The 19,943-nt window shown below is 49.4% G+C and overlaps 1 protein-coding gene across 4 annotated transcripts; it reads right to left on the bottom strand.

The window, feature by feature from the left end:
* Positions 1-81: 81 nt before the first annotated feature.
* On the bottom strand, positions 82-19,324 carry brwd1 (bromodomain and WD repeat domain containing 1). Of its 4 annotated transcripts, none has more exons than XM_027022269.3 (43): positions 19,111-19,324; positions 18,951-19,009; positions 18,699-18,728; positions 18,488-18,547; positions 17,735-17,885; positions 17,545-17,643; positions 15,778-15,938; positions 15,476-15,697; positions 15,275-15,375; positions 15,112-15,182; positions 14,909-15,009; positions 14,766-14,806; positions 14,210-14,311; positions 13,973-14,126; positions 12,624-12,758; positions 12,391-12,519; positions 12,003-12,228; positions 11,744-11,911; positions 11,340-11,523; positions 10,862-10,952; positions 10,512-10,652; positions 10,361-10,431; positions 9,329-9,563; positions 9,114-9,218; positions 8,917-9,024; positions 8,614-8,738; positions 8,441-8,523; positions 8,213-8,324; positions 8,037-8,098; positions 7,566-7,721; positions 7,315-7,435; positions 6,803-6,928; positions 6,625-6,694; positions 6,434-6,526; positions 5,898-6,020; positions 5,452-5,604; positions 4,866-5,041; positions 4,524-4,690; positions 3,937-4,044; positions 3,680-3,841; positions 3,255-3,542; positions 2,704-2,844; positions 82-2,558 (listed from the first exon to the last, which is right to left on the bottom strand). In XM_027022269.3, the coding sequence occupies exons 1-43, from the start codon at positions 19,157-19,159 to the stop codon at positions 1,171-1,173; spliced, it is 6,648 nt and encodes a 2,215-aa protein (XP_026878070.3). In that variant the 5' UTR covers positions 19,160-19,324; the 3' UTR covers positions 82-1,170. The 4 variants fall into 4 exon arrangements, with proteins under 4 accessions (XP_026878070.3, XP_026878072.3, XP_026878071.3 ...); XM_027022271.3 differs by having other exon boundaries at positions 6,473-6,526; XM_027022270.3 differs by lacking the exon at positions 18,699-18,728.
* Between the last annotated feature and the right edge of the window lie 619 nt (positions 19,325-19,943).

Genomic DNA, 19,943 nt, shown 5'->3' with positions numbered 1-19,943 from the left:
GCAGCATGACTTGGAGGAAACCACCTTGTCATGACACGAGGGTAACCACGACGACCAAGAAAGAGCTCCTTAGCAGAAAAACAAAGTCACTGCCTTTAAACAGTAGGCTATTTTATTCACCTTACTCAGCCACCTGTCCAGCTGGCCTCCTGAAACCTGTGTTAAAGAGTTGGCTTTATGCAAAAGACATTAAGAAAAAATGTCACAACATCCGTAATTCATAAACTCCAACACTACTAAAGTCAATCAACTGGGTACAAAAGTTATTAACTGTTCATAAGTTAAGTCAAAAAAAAAAAAAAAAAAAAAAAAAAGAATTAATACTGAAAGGACATAACAGGTCACTAAAACGTCTTCCCAATATGAGAAATCTCAGTATTTGAAATCAAGTACTGATTTGATTTCCTGTACTTAGCAAATACGTACCAATTTATACTCTATGGCAAGACAACGCATTTGAATTGAATACAAAATAATGCTCAAGAGAACTTCAAATATGCAAAGCTTTGCTACAAAGGGATTCTCAGAAAACTCTGGAAAGAAAACAAAATCCTACGCCGTATAAACACCCTCAACTCAGAGAAAGCGGGCGGAAAGGGACTTTGTACATATCGGCTCACAAACCCCCTTCACAAGTACAACACAGAACCCACGTGGCTTTTGAAAGGAGTGTTAAACCGAGGGGAAAAAAAAAAACCAAATGCTGAAGGGAACACAGGACACCCCTCCCCGCCGGGGCGCCAGCCTTGATCTCAACAATCAAAAACAAAACAAATTCTGCAAGTCCGTGAAAATGGTAAACGTAGTTGACCCCTGAGTTTCTAATGCAGAACTAGTGTGAAATACCTCATTACAGTGTGCCGATTAGTGCAAGCCAGCAAAATACGCTCGTCTAAGCAGGAGGTATGGCAAGATAGCACCCAACCAGGCAGGTCACTCCTGTTGGCCAAACCACAGACAGAACGGGGCTGATTTGAGCAGTAGTTTTATCTTCACATAAATCTTCTTTATAAGAGAAGCTATAAATATCCCTGAACGTGATTCACAGTATTTATTCTCCAGTGCTGCTACTCTTTCTCCTCTCATTTTTTCTTTCCTTTTTTGGACAATCAAGTGTCTTCGAGGTCTCCAGTTAGTGTCTCTTAAATGGCGAGGACGTCCACTACTCCTTCACTCACTGTCTCGGTAGTTCACCGTCCGTTTGCCCAGATTCCTGGTTCGAATGTGTGTGGCTCGGACAGGCTTGCCGTAGGAGGCGTCGCTGTCTGGTGTGGCACTCCTGTCATGGCGTGCGGACCCTCGGGTGATCCCCCTCGCCGGTCTCTTTGGACGGCTGCGAGAGTCCGAGCTGGAGAAGCGCGGCTCGCTGCTGGACTCGTCTGGGCTCTCGGAGCGGCTCGCGCTGCTGCTCCCGCTGCAGGCCCGCCGCACGTTTCTCCGTTTTGCTCTGCAGCCGGCCGCTCTTGAACGCTCCTGCGACGGTCCGTTCTCCGCTTGCTTACCACCGCCAGAGTTGCTGTCCGAGCCTCTCCTGAAGTGCTTTGACCTTTGCCCTCTTCTTCCCGGGCGGGTCCTACACTTGCTTTCGTCCCTGGTCCTCGAACCCACTCCCGCGTCTTCAGACTCTGAAGTTCTGATCCGTTTCCTTTTGAAGGAGCAGCTTTCGGCTTTTGCACGCCGGTTGGTGGCGTCTCTAACTGCGCCGGCACTGCCAGTTCCGCGCCTTGGCCGGCTCCGTCCCTCAGAATTCACGTCCTCCTCAGAGTCCGTGATGTACTTCTTCTTTGCGTGGGCCCGCATGGTTGGCCGTCTCTGGGGAAATGGCATCTCCTTCTCTGAGTCTTCGCTCTGCTGCCATTCCTCAGAGGAAATCTCTGTCCTTTTCTTCCGTCTGCGGCTTGGCACCTCTTCACTCTCAGAGTCGGAACTGTTGGACTCGCCATCCAGGCGCTTGGCCTGCTCAGCAATTCTGGGCTCGGTTCTGCTGGTTTCCTCCTCTCCGGTGCTGCTCTGGCTCTCCTCTTCCTCAGATTTGACTTTGAGTCTCTTCCGTGGAGCCCTGGACCACGCGGATGTACCACGTCCTTCTGTGACCTCTGGCACCCCTGAACGCGCCCCTGACTTGGAGATGCTGCGGGCTTGTTCTTGGTTCCTCAAACTTGTCTTACTTGCATTTTGCGAAGGTTCAAGGTCCCACGCGCTCAATTTCCGACCGTTTTGATGAAGGTACTTCTCAGCCTTGGGAGTCTCTGGTTCCTCATCGGAGCTTCTGTAGGCCTCCTGTTTGCTGGGAAGGTTTCTGGGTCGCCGGGATCTGGAGACCTCCTCCTCTTCTCCCATGTCGCTGTCGTTAAAGTGTTTTATTTTATTGATGGCCGCTCTTGCTGTCTTCCTGATAGGCTTCCGTCTGCTAATGGAGTCGTCATCTTCCTCCTCCTCCTCCTCCTCCTCTTCTTCCTCCTCTTCTTCCTCCTCTTCTTCCTCCTCACTGCTTTCATCTGCATTCTCTTCTCCCTGCTCTCGACCTTTGCTGTTCCCATTGACGTGTGGTGAATCATCTGGAATAAAAAAGAAGAGCCAGCAACTTATGAAACATGGCACCAACACATTGCACATGTCAGTGGACAACCTGAAACCAATTTCGAAACCTGACCCCTGAAACAAGTCCCTAAACTGTTTGAGGTTGGAGCAGCTGCCCTTCACCTTGTTTTAGTAATGTCCGTCTAGCTGCTCTGCGACCAGTTCTCACGCGCTCTCCGTTGGGAGGTGAAGGGGAGGCGGAGCTGTCCGTACTGGCCTCACTCTGTTGCTCCTCACTGGCTGAAGCTTCACTCTCATTAGACTCTGCAAAGAAAGTTGTTTAGTTTGTTGTTCAGGGCTATAGCCCAGCGTTACACTGTCTGCACAGCTGTAAGCATCATGTAACTATTCAACATATTCATTTACATATTCCTCTCTCTGAAAACACACTATAGAAAGGAGGGCTTAGAGGGAGGGGTTTTCACAGGAAGCTGCCTTGCTGCGCTCATTCTACCAAACGGATGTTTGATCGACTTTGTGCTCGTTAAACATCGTCTTTGCCAATGACCAAAATATGGAACCTTGTATGTGACCAATCTAAAAAAGTACTACACCAAGTTTCCTGGGAACTAAACGATGGCCCAGTGTTCCCTTTAAGACTTAAGCAATAGATAAACAAAAATGATAATATAAAAATGTCTTTCAGATTCTGAATCTCTTTGTGTGGTTCCTACCCTGGCTGTGGTGTTCCTCGGAGTCAGAGCTGCTCTGGAGGACAGCAGCGGAGCGTTTTGTAGCGCGGGCCGCCGGCCTGCCGCTCCCTGGACCCTCCCGGCCCCACACGTCCTCCTCATCCTCCTCGGACGCGTCCATCAGCTTCATCCTGCTGACGGCAGCCACGGCAGTTCTTCTGGGCCTGCGGCCTGCACATGAGTCCGCGTCGTCACTGCCGTCTGAGACACTGCTGTCTTGCACTCTCCGCCGCGGTGACCTGCCGAGCCCATTCACCTGAGCACCGCCCTCTGACACACAGCGGTGCTTCGGTTATGCAGACATAGCAGTACACAACCCAAAAAGGGACAAGCAAGGTACACCCAACAACCAACCATCATCTTATTAAGGGCAATAAACTGTTACGCTGGGTTTTGGAGGTGTTTACCTGGCTTTCTTCTGTCTGGGGCAGAGCTCCTAGTCACTCGAATAGAGCAGCTCCTGCTTGAGTGAAGTCGCTTCAAAGAGCTGGATTTCCCAGAACGCTCTGCAACACGGTCTCCGCTGGAACAGCCGTCGTCATCGTCGTCTTCACTCCTGTCCCCAGAGACTAAAAACCCAGCAGAAAGGTCAGGCATGGAAAAAAAGAAAAACAAGCAGTGGCTCAGAGGTCAGAGGGCAAGGCGTGGCTGGTTGGAGGCTCACCATTCTGGACCTGGACGTCCCACCCTTGCAGGGCCCTCCTCGCGGCCCTCGTCTCCCGTCTGAAGCGGTGCGAAGACGACGGGCCTCTCTCACCGTCACTCTCCGATTCTACGGCAGGCAGAATAGTCACACACCGAGTCCAGTCTCGGAAATGATGATTCACTGGCCAGCAGCGTCTGGGTCACAGCTGCTGAGTCATCAGCGATTTTGATTATTTTGAAAAACCTTAATTTGAAGCAGGTTGCTTAAATCACAATATAAATTCATAATATATTCAGTGTATTTTTCACCTGTTCAATCTACAAATTGGCTTAAGCCAATTCTTAAAATATATTTAATTGTACACTAATTAAAGAAAATGCATTTAAATAGGAAAACTTTCATAAACTTGCAATGTTTCCTGTAACCGAGCTAATCACTCTGCCACAGTCGTCATGTATCAGCAACACTGGGGACTTTGGACAAAATGGCTCTGAAAAAGCTCCAAACTCTCACCCTTTATAATCTAACAAACATGGGAATGCGTGCAGATCGTCACTAACAGTAAGACGCGTGGCGGCTCCTCAGGGTGTTGTCGGAGGCGCTACCTGATGTAGCTGACGTGGCACTCTGACCGTAGTCTTGGTGGTGTGCCGAGGAGCGGCTGGCGCTATGGCGGTGGCCCTTCCTGCTTCGGCGCTCTGGAGCGGACACTTTGGCTGAGGTAGGTTTGGGTTCACTGTGTTCCTGAGTTTTCGTGCCTGCCCTCTTCTGACTGCATGGAGGGAAAGGAGGAGCTACTCATATCCAATGCACTAGACTCACCCTCCAGACACTTCTTTGTGCTGCCTGCACATTCTAATTAACTGACATGTAATCCAATTAATTGATCCACTTTTCCCCAGGGATTGTGAGGGGGAGCGCGTGTTGGTGTGAGGGCGGAGCCCCACCTCGTGACCTCCAGGCTGGGGAGCTGGATGGCGCCCTCCTGCTGTTGGAGGTGCTTCCGGAAGCGCGTGCTACGCCGCAGCCTGGAGCTGCACTTCTGCGCCGTCTTGTAGTCCGAGATGATTTTCCGGATGCGCTCCTCGAAGAACGCCGACAGCCGCAGGGTCATACTGTAGATCTGGATGGTCAACAAGCGCCATCAGTGTTACCATCACAATGCCGTGAGCTACAGAATTAAACAGGTAATGAATGCTAATTACGTTTACATTTAGCAGATTAGCTCCAAAGAATAAGCCATGAGCTCCAAAGAAACATATTCTTGAGGGAAATTGAGGGTTAAGGGTCTTGTTCAGGGGCCCAACAGTGGCAACCTTCTGATTACTAGTCGAGTACCTTCACCACTGAGCCACCACTGTCTCATAATTAATCTAAAATACACTTTGAGAGGTGCTGTTGTTAATATCTCTTAGTCTTTAGTTAAAATGTTATTGTAAGTGCCCAAGTTTATTCCTACAAAGAGCAGGAAAACAAAGGGTTCAGTTAAAAATGACATTACAAGCACGTGTGGAGCTGATGAGGGTCTCTGACCTTCGAGCGTTTGTTGGGCGTGTACGCTTTTGCGTTAGCAAATATAAGCCTGGTGTCTTTGCATAAGTGGGTGGGGTTTTCATAGCGGTCCTCTTCAAGGGTTCGTCGAATGGTTCCGAGATCCATCGGAGTGTCTATGATGTCCAGGTAGTCCTATGAGAGACACCGACGTGTGCCGTTCAAGTTACAACACCAGTGACATCCTGAAAAGCAGTCGGGCCAGACTACTGGGCTGAAACTGAGGCTGCTCAGATGTGGTCACCATGGAGAGTCGAGTGTCTATAAAAAGACACCAATTACCCAAAACTTTCCACGATGGCTGCCAATGCCTTATTTTTGTTTGTTTACCTGACAGGTCACTTAACTCCCATCTCATCATTTGAGAACTGAGTCCCAGTAACCCCAGTATCCCATCAGCGTGTACACCACCCATCTGTGCGTCTCACCGGATACTCGTTCTGGTCCACAGGCTGACGGAAGGGCTCCGAGTCCTCACACTCCAGCATGTAGTCTAGCAGCTGTTTACACGCAAACTTCCAGGCGTCCCGATCAGCACTCGCCTCTCCTGCCTGCAGATGGTACCTCAATTACATCTGACCAGCCACGCTAACATTTCTCTACTCAAACCAAACACGATTTTCTTCCAAAGGCTTGTAGAAACATTCATAGATCTTGCATCTTGGTGCATCATGTGTAGCTATGGAAACCTCTGACCTCTCATAGGATCGATGCGTCAGAACTACGAGGACGCGTAAAGAAAAAGGCACCACACACATACAGCGAAATGAAGTCTCTAACAGCAGTTTTTAACCTCTCAGCAGACCTACAGTATCGTGAAACTGCTTAAAGTGATGAAAACGGTCTGACGGTCACAGCTACTATTAATAAAACATGCAAGTTACAGATCCGTAGACGAACCATAACCGGCTGCTTTAATTGGAAACAGCGTGAAAAATATTGGTCCATGTTTAGGAATACGTACTGCTACCTGGCGCGTCCGTTTAGGAATGTGGAACGCTACCTGGTGCGACCGGCGTCCTGCAGATGTGCCTGGAGCATCTCCATCATCTAGGTCCTGTAACAGCAACAAACAGTAGGGATCTAAAACAGCACTAGGGACACGCCCCCAGTACACAGCCCTGAGCTCCAGCTCATGACCATCACTCAGCTCACCTCGTCCTCTGTATACTCCATGTTCTCGACTGCATTGTAGATCTCCATTATATCCCTACAGTGTGGTTTGCTGGGGCAGGGGGGAAACCATACACACACTTTGTAAACAGGAAATGGAACTGAAAGGTAAAGCAATATTCATGACCCACTCATGACTGCTTGTACCTCCTCGAGTTACCTAATAAACTTTAGGAGGACGTCCGTTATCAGTTTGGCTGACTGGGCAATCTTACTGCGGGGCTCGTTAAAGGTCTTTGCGTTGAGGAAAATGTACCGCGTGTCCCAGATCAGTGCGGAAACCCTCCTGCAAATATCAAAAGAAAAACCAAAACAGATGGACAGTTGGTGAGATCAAACCCAAGAACTTGCTCGTCCAACATGGTCCAAACGCTCCCTTCTTCATAGAGCAAACGTAAACCATTTACTGTGATGGCTGGTAAATAACGCCAGCTTTATCTGAGATACGGGCACTGGCTGCACATCCCCTCTCAAAGACTGGAAACAAAACCCATTAAATGTGTGATGCTGTTTGAGTCAGTTTTGAACGACCACACGTGTCGGATGATGAACGCATCTTTCAGACGATTAATCAGCTGTGCTTCCAACACTCCCGACACCGAAGCCGAGGACTGTGGTGGTAATTCTGAGCGGAAGGCGAGAAATACGCGTGAGGTGGTAGAAGAATTGGACCTATAAAAGTTGTGTCTGAGCCTCATGCGGATGGTGCCCAGGTCCGTGGGGTAGGCAACTATGGTGCAGTAGGTGGGGTACTGAAGTAGGTCCACTGGGCCAGAGAAGGGCGCTGCTATATCTGACAAAGCCACACAGGAAATTGCATCAAATACAGTTTACATTCCGGTTTAGACACTGATATAATAATAATAATATGAAGAAGAAAACTAACCAAACGCAGACTGTTCTCAGCTGTTCCCTGTACATACCCACTGTGATGAGTTGGTCTATGCCTGCTATGATGCGCGCGCACTCTTCCTCTCTGCTCCGCCCACTCCACTCGTCCTCTTGCGGCTTGTAGAGGATGTAGGCCATCTCCTCCTCTGTGACGGCAACGCCTGCACCAACCAACTCCGGCTGCTGGGCTACAGTACCAAAAACCGCCGAGACAGTCCCTCAGGACAAGGCCAGAGTACTGACCCAACCCCTGACAGAGTCCCTCAGGACAAGGCCAGAGTACTGGACCAAGTTTAAGGCAAACGTCACCAGCCTTTATAAGGGTTGAAAATGCCTGTTATACCTATGAAGGCTCGTGTTTGCTCTGCAAATGTGGGTAAATGATCCAGTCCCTCAAAGGAGGGTAAAACAGAGGCCTGTTAGTTACTGTGTGTGTGTGTGTGTGAGAGAGTGTGTGTGAGAGAGAGATATTACACTAGACGAGGGGTATTTCTGCATTTTACCATTTTCTGGAATCGCCTCTATATCCCACGGACTAAGCTTCTCTGTCTCTCCATTGTCCCACCTGCAGAGAGAAGCTTACATCACAAACTGGCCACACCCAGCCTAACCCATGCCATGAAGAGGAAGGAACTGCCAAGTAAGTGTGTGTGTGTGTGTGTGTGTGTGTGTGTCTTACCTGACTTTAAAACACTGGAAATGGCTGTCAGGATACTCAGGCTGATATGGCTCCTGGCAGACCACAGACCCAAACCACCAGGCATCATCGATTACAGAGCGGAAGCGATCATCTGAAACAAACACACACACACACACACACACACACACCTGAAACCCTCCCGACAATACAAGGACTCCTCACACAGATGTTCCAGCTCTACACAGCAGAGCAGAAAGGCAGACGCACTTGTCCTCCAAACCCGGCTGTGGGCTTCATCGTAGCTCTGACGGAGAACAAGGAAGTCGATCACATCCGGCATATCGTGGTACCTGCAGGAAAACAAGGCCCAGTGTGTCTATGTACCCCAAACCAGCACGCCCAAGGCCATGAGACACCAATGTAGCTGGCACAAGTCTTACTTCACAGAGAAGGACTTGTCCGTTATTTTGCCTGTTCCGGGGTCTATCAGTGTCAGCTTCAGACAGCACAGGGTTGGAGGACACACCTCATACTTGATCCCCGTTATCTTAACGAACTCTTGGTCCTGGTGAGTAATCAGAGCACAATCATCAGGTGAAGGTGACGTTTATTACAGACCTAAAAGAATGCCATGCGGCGACATACAGCCCCGCTCCACATCAGTGAATGTATCGACACATGAAACCGTGGCTGGGCCAGGCTACTCCAGGCTACTCCATACGAATTTCACCACAAACTCTCACTCGAAGCTCCATGCGTCTCCACGGCTGCTTGTCCATGTTGATGGGGTAAAGGTCACACCTCCTCACGGCTTCCACATATGCCTCGTGGCCCTGGCGAAAATAGATAACCTGGGGACCAACGTTCAGAAACGTTAAAATGGCGTCCGGTACTTGTGCATGGTATCAGCGCTGGGCAAGAGGAAGTGGTGAACACCAACCTCATCTCCCATCTGTGGGACGAAGGGAGACTTCCGTGGAAAAACGTCCGTAATCCAGGCTGAGGGCCGGAACTCGTTGGACACCTCTCTGTTCAGTGTCAGGCACTGGAAGACATGAGTTAACAAATCCGAACTCAAACATCACAGCCCTGATCGTGCGGCAGAACGTTTCTACGGCAACTTATATTCTGCACAGTACTGCAGGAGCAACTCACCTTTGGGGTTTTGCTTTTTGCCTTCTTCTTCTGCTTCTGAGGTGACAATAACTGCGTTTCATCATCAAGCATTTGCTCCGTTTGCTCCTCCTCCATGGTTTGGTCCTCCTCCTCCTCCTCGTCTTCATCAGAGCTGCTGATTTGCCTGCGAGCACGTCGCCGGGACGACATGGGCGGGTGCATGCTAATCCCAGCATCAGCCATCCAATCTGAGGCTTCATCACTGGATGAGTGGCTGTAATAAGGATGTCAATCACTAACTGCACTATACACATGACCAGATCTCTCTTTAATATATAATCATTATAATATTCATAAATAAATAAAATTAGAAAAGCTTATTTTATATTATTGCAATTGCTAGTCAATGAATGGTACTCCTTATAACAAAATATTCTTAGTATGTATGTATATAATAATGCAATATATTATGCATGTGTACACAATATATATGTACACCCACAAAGACACTGATTAAATGTACTACTGTACATAAGACAATAAAATAAACAAAATACACACTACATCAAGCAATTTTACACCCACAATCCACTTTATCAAAAACAAACCTGCTTTTGTAACTTTTCAGCCACAGGCCAGCTCCCTTACACACACACACACACACACACACACACACACACACACACACACACACACACACACACACAAACAATTATGGTCTCATCTTACGTCTGGCCTTACACCTCCTACACCCGCTGGTAGGCAGGGCGGCAACTCAGCCGTGAGTTTGGGACCCCCACAGTACAATTGCCTGAGAGTTTGAGAATTTCATGTTCTGTGAAGGTATTTTGTGACACAGACATGGAGGAGGGGCGCGGCCATAGTGGAATCAGAACCGCCGAGAACCGCTCGGGTGGAACAGCTGCCGGACCCTGACCACTGCTACAGAGCTGGAGCTCAGCCAACACGCAGCGTTGTAACCAATGAAGACGCTGGTGACTAACTGTTACATTTGGGAGGAACACCACCCTCAGTACCCTCCTGCACCGGCCATAATGGCAGGGCTCATACCTTGAGCTAGTCCACTCTTCTTCGTCTTCCTCATTCGATGAGTCTGTCTCGCTACCTTCCATTTCATTGTCCTGGAGGACGACACAGTCGATACAGAGATCAGCACCTGGGAAACCTCCAAACCCAACGCTGCGTGACAACCGCACGCTACCTCGGACGAGGCGGTCTCCTCCCCCTCCTCACAGGAGAACTCGATGAGCTCCTCCACAAGGCTGTCTCTGCTCTCCACGTTCCTGTGGCGCTTGCGAACGGCCGCACGCTTCACGCACAAACCCTCGTCGTCTGAGTCGTCCTGCGGATGCACCATGACGCACGGAAAAGTTATGCTAAAAAAAAAAGTGACTCCTAATGTTTTAACAGACAGGAAAAACAAACATTACAATACTTAACTGAAAGTACTGTGTAAATAATATACAAATAAAATACTGTGAAATAAAATATATACACACACAAGAGGGCCCAGAATGATGGTTAGGAAATGAGGTACGCTCAGGTTCCTACCCTGAAGGTGCTGTGGGGAACTCTGCGTTTCTTGGCGCTGTAGAGGGCGATCTCCTCCTCTCCTTTAGCAATCCGGAAGGAGTCCTGATATCTACAGCACATTTATTTGCACCGTTGTTCTTTCCTGCATTCTGTAACAGGACTTCGATCCTGCCCCATGCACATGCCCCCCGAAGGGGTTTTACACTATGGGAGGCTATGGCACTGTACAGAGTTTGATGTCTTCCTGAGCAGAGTCACATGACTCATCGGTTCATATGGTTGTCATTAGTAATGGAGTGAGTGGGTTGGAGCTGGTGAAACCCTGAACAGTGCAGTGGTCTGACTGCAAGACTACAGCAGATAATGTACACACAACACGTTCGAGCATAGCTGCAGACACAATCAACTGTTTATGTAAACTGTAATGAATGCGAATAAGTTAATTGGCTTTTGTGTTAACGAGGTTCTTCTCGGTCCTGCGTGAGCGGGGCTTTACCTGTACGTGCTGGGGCTCAGCCCAGGCACCACCACCCTGCGTCGCCACGCCTGCAGGTCCCGCTCCGTGGCCATCTGGCTGCGGGGCGCGTTCTGGTGCATCTGTCGCACGCCCTCCACCTGCCCGCTACGCCGCAGGCCGACATTAGGAGGCGACTGTACCTCCATGCGCTCGCTGAGTGACACTGCAGGGTGATGTTTATCCGTCAATACACAGATCCGTTAAACACATACCCGTTTACATACAGAGCCATTATCCAACGCTTGTCTACACCTCCCAGACTCCGCCCACACAGCTACACGGGATTTCACTCAATAAACGTTCGCATGAATTTGTTTCTTCAACATTGTAGAGCCCAGTTCAGCACTTGAAACCCTGGTGCTCCCTAAGCCGAGGGTACAAACCTCTCCTGGGCGTTCCAGGCACGGGGGCGGCGACCTGTCCCGCGCCCTGCCGGTCCTGCTGCTCCTGGAGCTGTCGTATGGCCTGGTCCAGGGCACTGTGGCGGGGGGGAAGCTCGTCGCCATCGGCCGGCTGCTGGCTGATCACCTGCTCCACCACCTCCCCGTCACCTGCACCAACGACATGGAGGCGTGAAGGCGCGGCCACGTGCGAAGGCGCAGCCCTGTGCGCGCCGCTTCTGACGGCCGTGCCGTGTCTTACTGGTGGCGACGTAGCCGAGCTGAGGGACCAGGTGCTCGTCTGCAGAGTTCTCCCTTCCCGGGACGAGCCTCTGGAAGCGGGGCGGGTGAGGGTTCCCGTCCACGTCCACGAGGAAGGGCGGAGGCATGAGATGGGGAGCCTGCTGCGTTTGCTCGTCCAAGACGAAGCCATTGGAGTCCCTGATCAGCGGCCGGTAGTCCGTGTGGAAGAACACCTGATCTGGAAGCTGCAGATAATAATCAGAAGATTTCAGGGATTTTAGGGATTAAAGCCTACTCCGGATTTAATCCCCAATGACAGCATGCTAATGAGCTTTAGGCTTCTTGGTGGAGTCAGGAGAAGGCCATGCAGATGACTCATGTCTGGGATATTAAGCATCAACACAGACCTTTTCGTAGGGCTTGGAGCTCCCAAAGCCAAAAATCAGCAGGTGGCCATGCGAGTCCGTGCAGGCGAACCGATGCCCGTCGGGGGTGAACTTGCAGTCAAACACGGCGCCGTGACCCTGGCCTTCGATCTGTGCACAGAAGCAGCACAGTGAGTACGAGCCCACACACGGCCGTGGTCCGGAGCGCCGGCGGGCAAACCCCAACCTAAACATGCAGGACTGGGACACGGTACCATGTTGAAGTAATGCTGAGTCTTGGTGCCCCTCACGAGGTCCCATATGAAGACGTTGCCATCGTGGCCGGCAGACAGCATGATCCGCGGGTCGTACGGGTGTGGCTCCAGAACAAACACCTCCGCCTCATGCCCCTGTGCAGAACCCAACCACACCAGTCAGACCGTGGCACGGCCAACACAGCTGGAGGCTCGCGACACACTTCCAACAACAATTACAACCTTCATAGTGCATTTTAAAATTTGATTCCAAACTTCTTTACAGAAAATTGACAAAAATCAACAATAAGTTTGAGACATTCACACGTTAGTCAACTACGCATTCATGACAAACCTGTAGGAATCAGGTTCTGATGACATATGGCTGATTTTGCAGCCATATGATTATGTTACTTTCATCTGTGCTCAAACTCACAGTGAAAATCAGGACATTTGGTCAAAGTAAATGTGCATTTATTAATCATACTAGCAAGATATTCATAAAGAAATAATCCATAAAGATGATTTGCATTGAGAATCATTTACCTGGTTAAATCTGGAAGGTGAGTGAGTACTCAGGACTTCTACATGGACTCGGCAGTTAAAATGTTAGTGAACTCATTCAACTTTGACAGAAGGTTATCAGATCACAGAACTGGACGTCTAACCAGCACAGCGACTCCAGTCCCCGCCGGAGATCAGCTGTGCCGGTGGAGGAGACGTCCCCTGCTAACCTCTCAGACGAGTGTTCAATTACCTACAGTCAACACTATAGCTATTATTCCTGTGATAAACAGCTAACAGCTTGCGCTCTGTAAGTGAGAGGCAATCTCTGTACTGCCAAACCTGTTCTGCAACAGTAAAGATGTAAACATGCCAAAAAAGTATAAACATGTAGTTTCCCCCCTAAGACAGGACCACACCCCAGGGAGGAATGTGTGGGTAAACACAGCCTGTCCTGCTGCTGACATTTCTGTGCATTCTTTCAAAAGGCATGAGGACAGTATAAGGTAGCAGATTCATGGCAGTTGTAACATCACGTACGTGTGTGTGTGTGTGTGTCACACTTGCTCTGTGCTGCAGGCGCAAGAACTCAAGCCACCACACTCAGTTTATGTGCTGAAACCACACAAACTGGACAGGGCTAGACCCCAGATCCATGCACTCGTTGGGAGAGTTGCTGGGAAGCATCTGCCTTAACGGCGTTGACTAACCGAGAACACGGATTCTGTCCAGTGTGTTTCTTGGTTGACCCAGCTGGAGAAGTCACCACTGTTTGGTCTAACACAACACACACCACTCAGGTAACGACCGGGTTTAGCAAGTGTTGTAGTAGCACAAGAGGTCCTCCAGGGGGAGCTGGGTCTTACCTTCAGCACATGAAGCAGCTGCCCTGTGTAGGAATTCCACACTTTGAGAAGGTGATTGTTGACGGCAGTGATGACTGTGTTGTCATGGCGATCCCACGACACCATGGTGACCTTGGGTTTGAAGAAGCTCTCTTCCTCCGTGGTGGACCCAGACCTGCAGGCGACAGTGGAACAGACCGAGTCATCTCCGTCGTGAGAGGTAGAGGACTGTGTGAGTGCATGGCAACCAGCTCATACCCAGCCAGACGCGCAGACATGTCCAGTAAGATGCTTCTCCACTGATGTCTCTGATGAAGCCCCCAGATACGAGCCGTGCCATCGCGGCTCCCGCTCACGAACCTGAGGGACAAGCACAGAACTCAGACCAGCCAATCAGCTGCACCTCTGAAAGTCCAGAGCACACGTTTTCCCTCTCTGACCCAGGTCCAGGCTTGGTCAGATAAATAAACAAATAAAAACAAAACAAACAAAACCTCCTACTGAGCACTTTTTAAAACTACTTAAAACAGCCTTCCTGCTTCCCGTGTTATGGTCCACAAACATTCAACATCACGGATTCATTCAGAAACGCTGGACGTGAAAAATAACCGATAATCACAGAAACTGTGAGGGACACCCCAAGACAGACTGATGAAACAGTTGTTAAGATCCTCTGACTCTCCAAGGCTAGCTTGGGTCCCAACGCACATGTACAGGACAGCGTTTATGACGACTGTGTGTGTTAGCACTGGGATGGCATGTATCCTCACGGTGGCGTCAGCGTGCCTCCCTGAGCAGATGAACTCCCACATACCTCTCTCCTGTGTTGCTAAACTGGATGCTGTCCACCTTGTCCTAAACGGAAAACAGAAAATTGTGAATAGCAATGGAGACTGTTGCTATCAGTGTGTGTGTGTGTGTGTGTGTGTGTGTGTGTGTGTGTGAGACAGCTCTCACCGTGTGGGAGTCCAGCTCTGCTATCTTCTCCGCACAGCCGCTGCCCAGGTAGTAAATCCTGATTACATCATCCGTGCTTCCGGTGGCCAGAAACATACCGCCTGCACAAAAAACACAGTTCTACAAAAAAAACAAAAACAAAACAAAACACACGTGCAGACACACGCAGGCGCGTGCGCACACACACACCCCTTCAGCCTTACCAGGGCTGAACGAAGAGCAGACCATCTGAACTCCAGGTCGCGGCCTTTCTGTGAACTTCTGCGGCCGATCACTACAAAACCAGAACAGCACAGTGAGTCTCACAGAGCTGCAAGTCCCAGTCTGACCAGGATACAAGCAGCAAGCAGGCAGCTGCCCCCATACCTGAAACTGGTATTATTTACATCCCACTGCCAGAAGCACACGGTTGCGTCAGTTCCCGTGGATACCACGTATCGCTTTGAGCCCTTGGCAAACGGCGAGAACTACGGGAGAACGCAGCGCACATGAATACGGCCCACTCCCGAACAGGAAAAAGATGACGTTCCCACATTCCTTGTTCCCGCTGGGCAGAGCGCTCGGTACCTGTAGAGAAGTGATGGAGCCGCTGTGTCCCTGCAGGACGGCCACGGGGGCACAGGTCCTCAGGCACCACACTCGGATGGTTTTGTCGCAACTCCCGGCTGCGATGAGCGTGTTCTCGAAGTTGACAGCCAGGTCAGATATCTCGGCGTGATGGCCTCTGAGAGTGGAGTGGAGTCTCCCGTCGAAAGACGACCATATCTTCACTAAAGCATCGTCTGAACCCTGCAGAGAGAACGGCCTGATCTGAGATCAGCGGGACCTGGACGAACACAGAGCCGCTCCCGGACGGGGGAGGGTCTCACCGTAAAGATCCTGGAGCCGGTCCGGTCGAAGGTGATACAGTACACGGCGGAGAGGTGTCCCAGAATCCTCCGGTGCATGCGCATGTGCTGGTAAGTGCTGACAGGGTGAACAAAGCTGAACCGCTGAGTACCTGTCAGCTCTCTGCCTCGGAACACCTCAACTACACACACACACACACACACACACACACACACACACACACACACTTCTTATATTCAGTTCATTGAAAGTGTGAAACTGTGTATAAAAAAAACAAAAAACAAACAAAAAAAACAGCATCAACATTTTTAACTATAAAACACCAACGTTGGCAAGGGCAAACATATCATCTTTAAAAACTTGTAACCACGGAAACTGTCTCTCCTCCCAAAAAAAGGTCACATCCCATCAATCCAAACAACTACCAGTCATCCCCCATCGACTACCCCAGACGTCAGTCTGCTGTGGGACTCGTGCGCACTGCCAGGGTCAGACAGCAGAGTGAGGCACACTGCTGATGCTACAAGTGTACATCTATTGATCGTGGAAAATATCCAACACATGCAGAATAATTCGTCCTGAATGGAGACTGCTTTTAAATTAAACTTGGTGTTCTTTTACTGCCAGTAATCCCGATGAATTCTGTGCCCCCACTGAACCTGCCATTTGGTTTAATAAGCGACATGGCCCTGCCCATCTGGTGACGGACAGCTGATGTCATCAGTAATAATACTGCACCCACAAGCCAGCACAAACTGAAACTGTGTGGAGGAGTAGAACAGTAGACATTCATGTACACACACATACATACACGGCCCAGTGGGCAGCAGGCTAGAAACACTCCAAACAAACGCCAGCTGAGAGCGACTGAAGATCGCCTTCCGTCACAGCTCAGTCACCTGTACACTCAAACACGGCTTACAGCTGCTCAGCGACACGCACGCTTGTTCTGCACCTGCACAAAAGAACGAGTCCACAAAGACGAGGCAGTGGACCGAGTTCTGAGTGACTCTCGCCTCTTTTTGAGCTCCAATCACTTCCATAACACTGCATACAGTGGCGTTAAAGTCAGCCTGGCACACTGCCTTGGTAGAACAAGCCACAATGCGACAAAAATCCCTTATGCAGTTTATGTCTAAATTTGATGTGAAACGTGATAATTTAGACCGAACAGCCGCCCAGAAAACTCCCTCACGACAGACCGCTGATGCCGATTCAACACGCACAACCAGCCAAAACAGTGCTGACGAGGACCAACAACAGCCAACAGTGCAGCATGTGCGCACACACACCACTGAGGGCAGGCAGGGGTCGGTGCCTCATACCCTCCAGTGGCTGAGTCAGGTCAGCGTGTGACACGCCCCCAACACACAGCACACACCCTCCAGGTGCATTGTGTCGCACAACACACAGTTTAGGACAGCTACTGTGCACAAGCTTTCATTTTTGTTGAATTCATGTTGAATTACATCGGCCTTTACAGACAGTCTCAAGATATTTAAATACATTCCCAAACAAAGCCTCATTTTATTCAGTATTCAGAGAAATTTAAAATGATCACAGTCAAATATTTTGGAAATCAATAAAAAGTAAGCCCTTGAACTATGCCCCTTAGTAGCTGACATAAAAAAAAACCTATTTATATATATATATACACGCAGATTGCTGAAAAATCTGTTTAATGTTAAAGGCTGAGTATTCTTTTGACACATGTTAAACAAGTGAAACAAAAGATTGCGATGTGTTCACTTTCCAAGGACGAGAGCTGTCAGACAGAGAAAGCTCACCCAGGTTGGGGGCATTCCTACAGCTCGGGGGTCTCTCCGGCGGTCTCCCTCTGTGAAGCGCAGCGTAGGACGTGCTTTTCCACTGACTGCTGCCACAGTCTGCGCCAGTCAGAGGAGAAAGGACTGAGAACATTTCACGTCTTGGGATAAAAGGTAAATACGGTGCGATCGAGTGTGAGCAGAGCCTCACCCTTCGCTGTGCGAAGCAGGGAGTGTCTCCCTGTCCCCAAAAGGGAATGCACTCCTGGCACACCAGATGGCACCTCCTTGTCCAGAATTGGACCGATCTGCTTGCATATCTGCAGCAAGTGGTCTGGTGCAATATGTCTGCTGGCGGCATTCTGACGAAGCAAAATCGTGTGTGAGAGTTGTGGTGTCACGCAAGTGATTTCTCATCAGCTCAATGAAATGACCGGCAAACTGCACACAGTTGTGCAAAAAGCACTGCACATTTGAAGTCTAATGCACTATTTTAACAAAAACGTCAGACTTGGTTAGGGTTTGACATGTTGAGCTGACAGCATTAACACTAAAGGCACGGTCCCTCCCTCGAGACCCTCGGAGCATTTGTTGGAAACAGAACCGGTTTGAGCGTGAGGACTTTATGCAAAACAAGTGCCCACAGCATCCAATCATAACGCAGGTCACAAGTAAAAATAAAGAGTCAACGGCGCTTTAAGACCGCGGATTGGCCGTTTAAAGTATGACGTCACCACGACCCCTCGATTCCCCACCCTATCTGCAATACAACACTAAATAATACACGAGCCCGGCCAGAAAAAAAACTAGAGAAAGAAAGAAAGAACGGACGAAAGAACAGAGTACAATGCTCGTCATTTATATTATAATGCACACCGACAACAGTAGACTTATGTCCCACTTTCACAGTAAATACTGCTGGCAGTTCCGCTAAACTGTTAGATGATCACAGATGAACACTTACCAAGTCTTCATAAGATCGGGGGTGTTCGTTTCCCTGCCAGTCCAATCTGCGTGGAAGGAGCTGCACAAAGTAAACGTTTCTTTAGAAATGACAACAATATTACAGCGGCTTCAACGATGATGTGGAAGTAGCGTTAGTTCATCACGTTAGCTGTTAGCGAGACTGTTGAAAGCAGCTCTCGCTAGCTAGATGGACGAGCACAGGGACACACCTGGTACTGCTCCAGCTCTCTCACCAGGACCTGCAACACAGCAGAGACGGTGGAGCTCACACAAACCAGCCAACACACTCACACAAACCAGCCAACACACTCACACAAACCAGCCAACACTCACACACAGGTGGAGCTCACGCAAGTCAACAAGCACACACTCACATACAGCCCAGCTCGACGCTTCAGCAACAAACCAACCAGCACACACACAGCACAAACACTCAGGCTCGGCGGGTCAGCAGCGCTTACCTCGGCCGCTCTCCGACAGGGTCCGGTAGTCAGAAAACGAGAGATAAGGTAATAGAGCTCTGGAGGTGTAGGGCAGACAGGAACAAACCGTGATTCATGTGGGGAAACTGCAAACGCACGAATTCCATACATTTGGCTATCGTTACTTTTTGTGCCTTACCCGACTCAAGGAGCGAAATATTCCCGCCTTTGTCCCTCGTATCGGCCATAGCTCGGCGAATATTCTAATTTGAAACTAACTTTAGGTGTAGTTAGCCGCTGATATATTTATTAAATTTCAATTGTACGGTTCGGACCCCCTGCACAATTGCTCCCGCTTTCTGTTCAGCCAGTTTTCGGTCGCCATTGGAAGTATGGCCTCAGCTCGAAGAGCAACTTCCGCTAGGGCACAGGAAGCGGGGGGTGGGGAAGAACCTGACTTCCGGCTGTCTCGAACAAAGACGTTTCATAAGAACAACAAACCGACATGTCGCCGCGCGTGTGTGAGCTGGCCTGAGCAGGGACTCCACGCACTGGAATGTTCCTTGTCCACACAAGATGGAATGTGTTGTTCGATCGAATGTCCTCAGCATACTCTGTTGCTATTTTGTAGAACCTTTTTATTACGTTAGAAATGTGTTCCAAATTCTGTAATTCTAGTACATTCAGTTGGATCTGTTTTCATGTAAAATGCAATACTTCACTCAGTAACACAGGCAACCTCTAGAAGAGAGAACACACGAATCTAGAGTCTTAAAAGCTCTCAACGTCATGAAATGAGTCAAGTGAGAAGAGCCCAGAGACCAAACCCAACGTCATATGAGCTCCCACACTAAAGCTCACCCAGACCAGCCCAACAACTTGATCTATTTGCTATTTCTTTATGGGACAAGGTGGCAAAAACCAAGCATTTGCTGATAAATTAGCGATTAAGATTCAATGTAGCACTCAATGTAGCATTAAAGAATAGGACTGACCAAACTAATCTGTATGACCCTAAAAAGGAAACCACAT

Source organism: Electrophorus electricus, chromosome 11, assembly GCF_041902795.1.
Source record: "Electrophorus electricus isolate QZ-2024a chromosome 11, ASM4190279v1, whole genome shotgun sequence".
In the NCBI taxonomy this organism is placed as follows: Eukaryota; Metazoa; Chordata; class Actinopteri; order Gymnotiformes; family Gymnotidae; genus Electrophorus; species Electrophorus electricus.
This window is presented reverse-complemented; position numbering and strand designations above follow the sequence as displayed.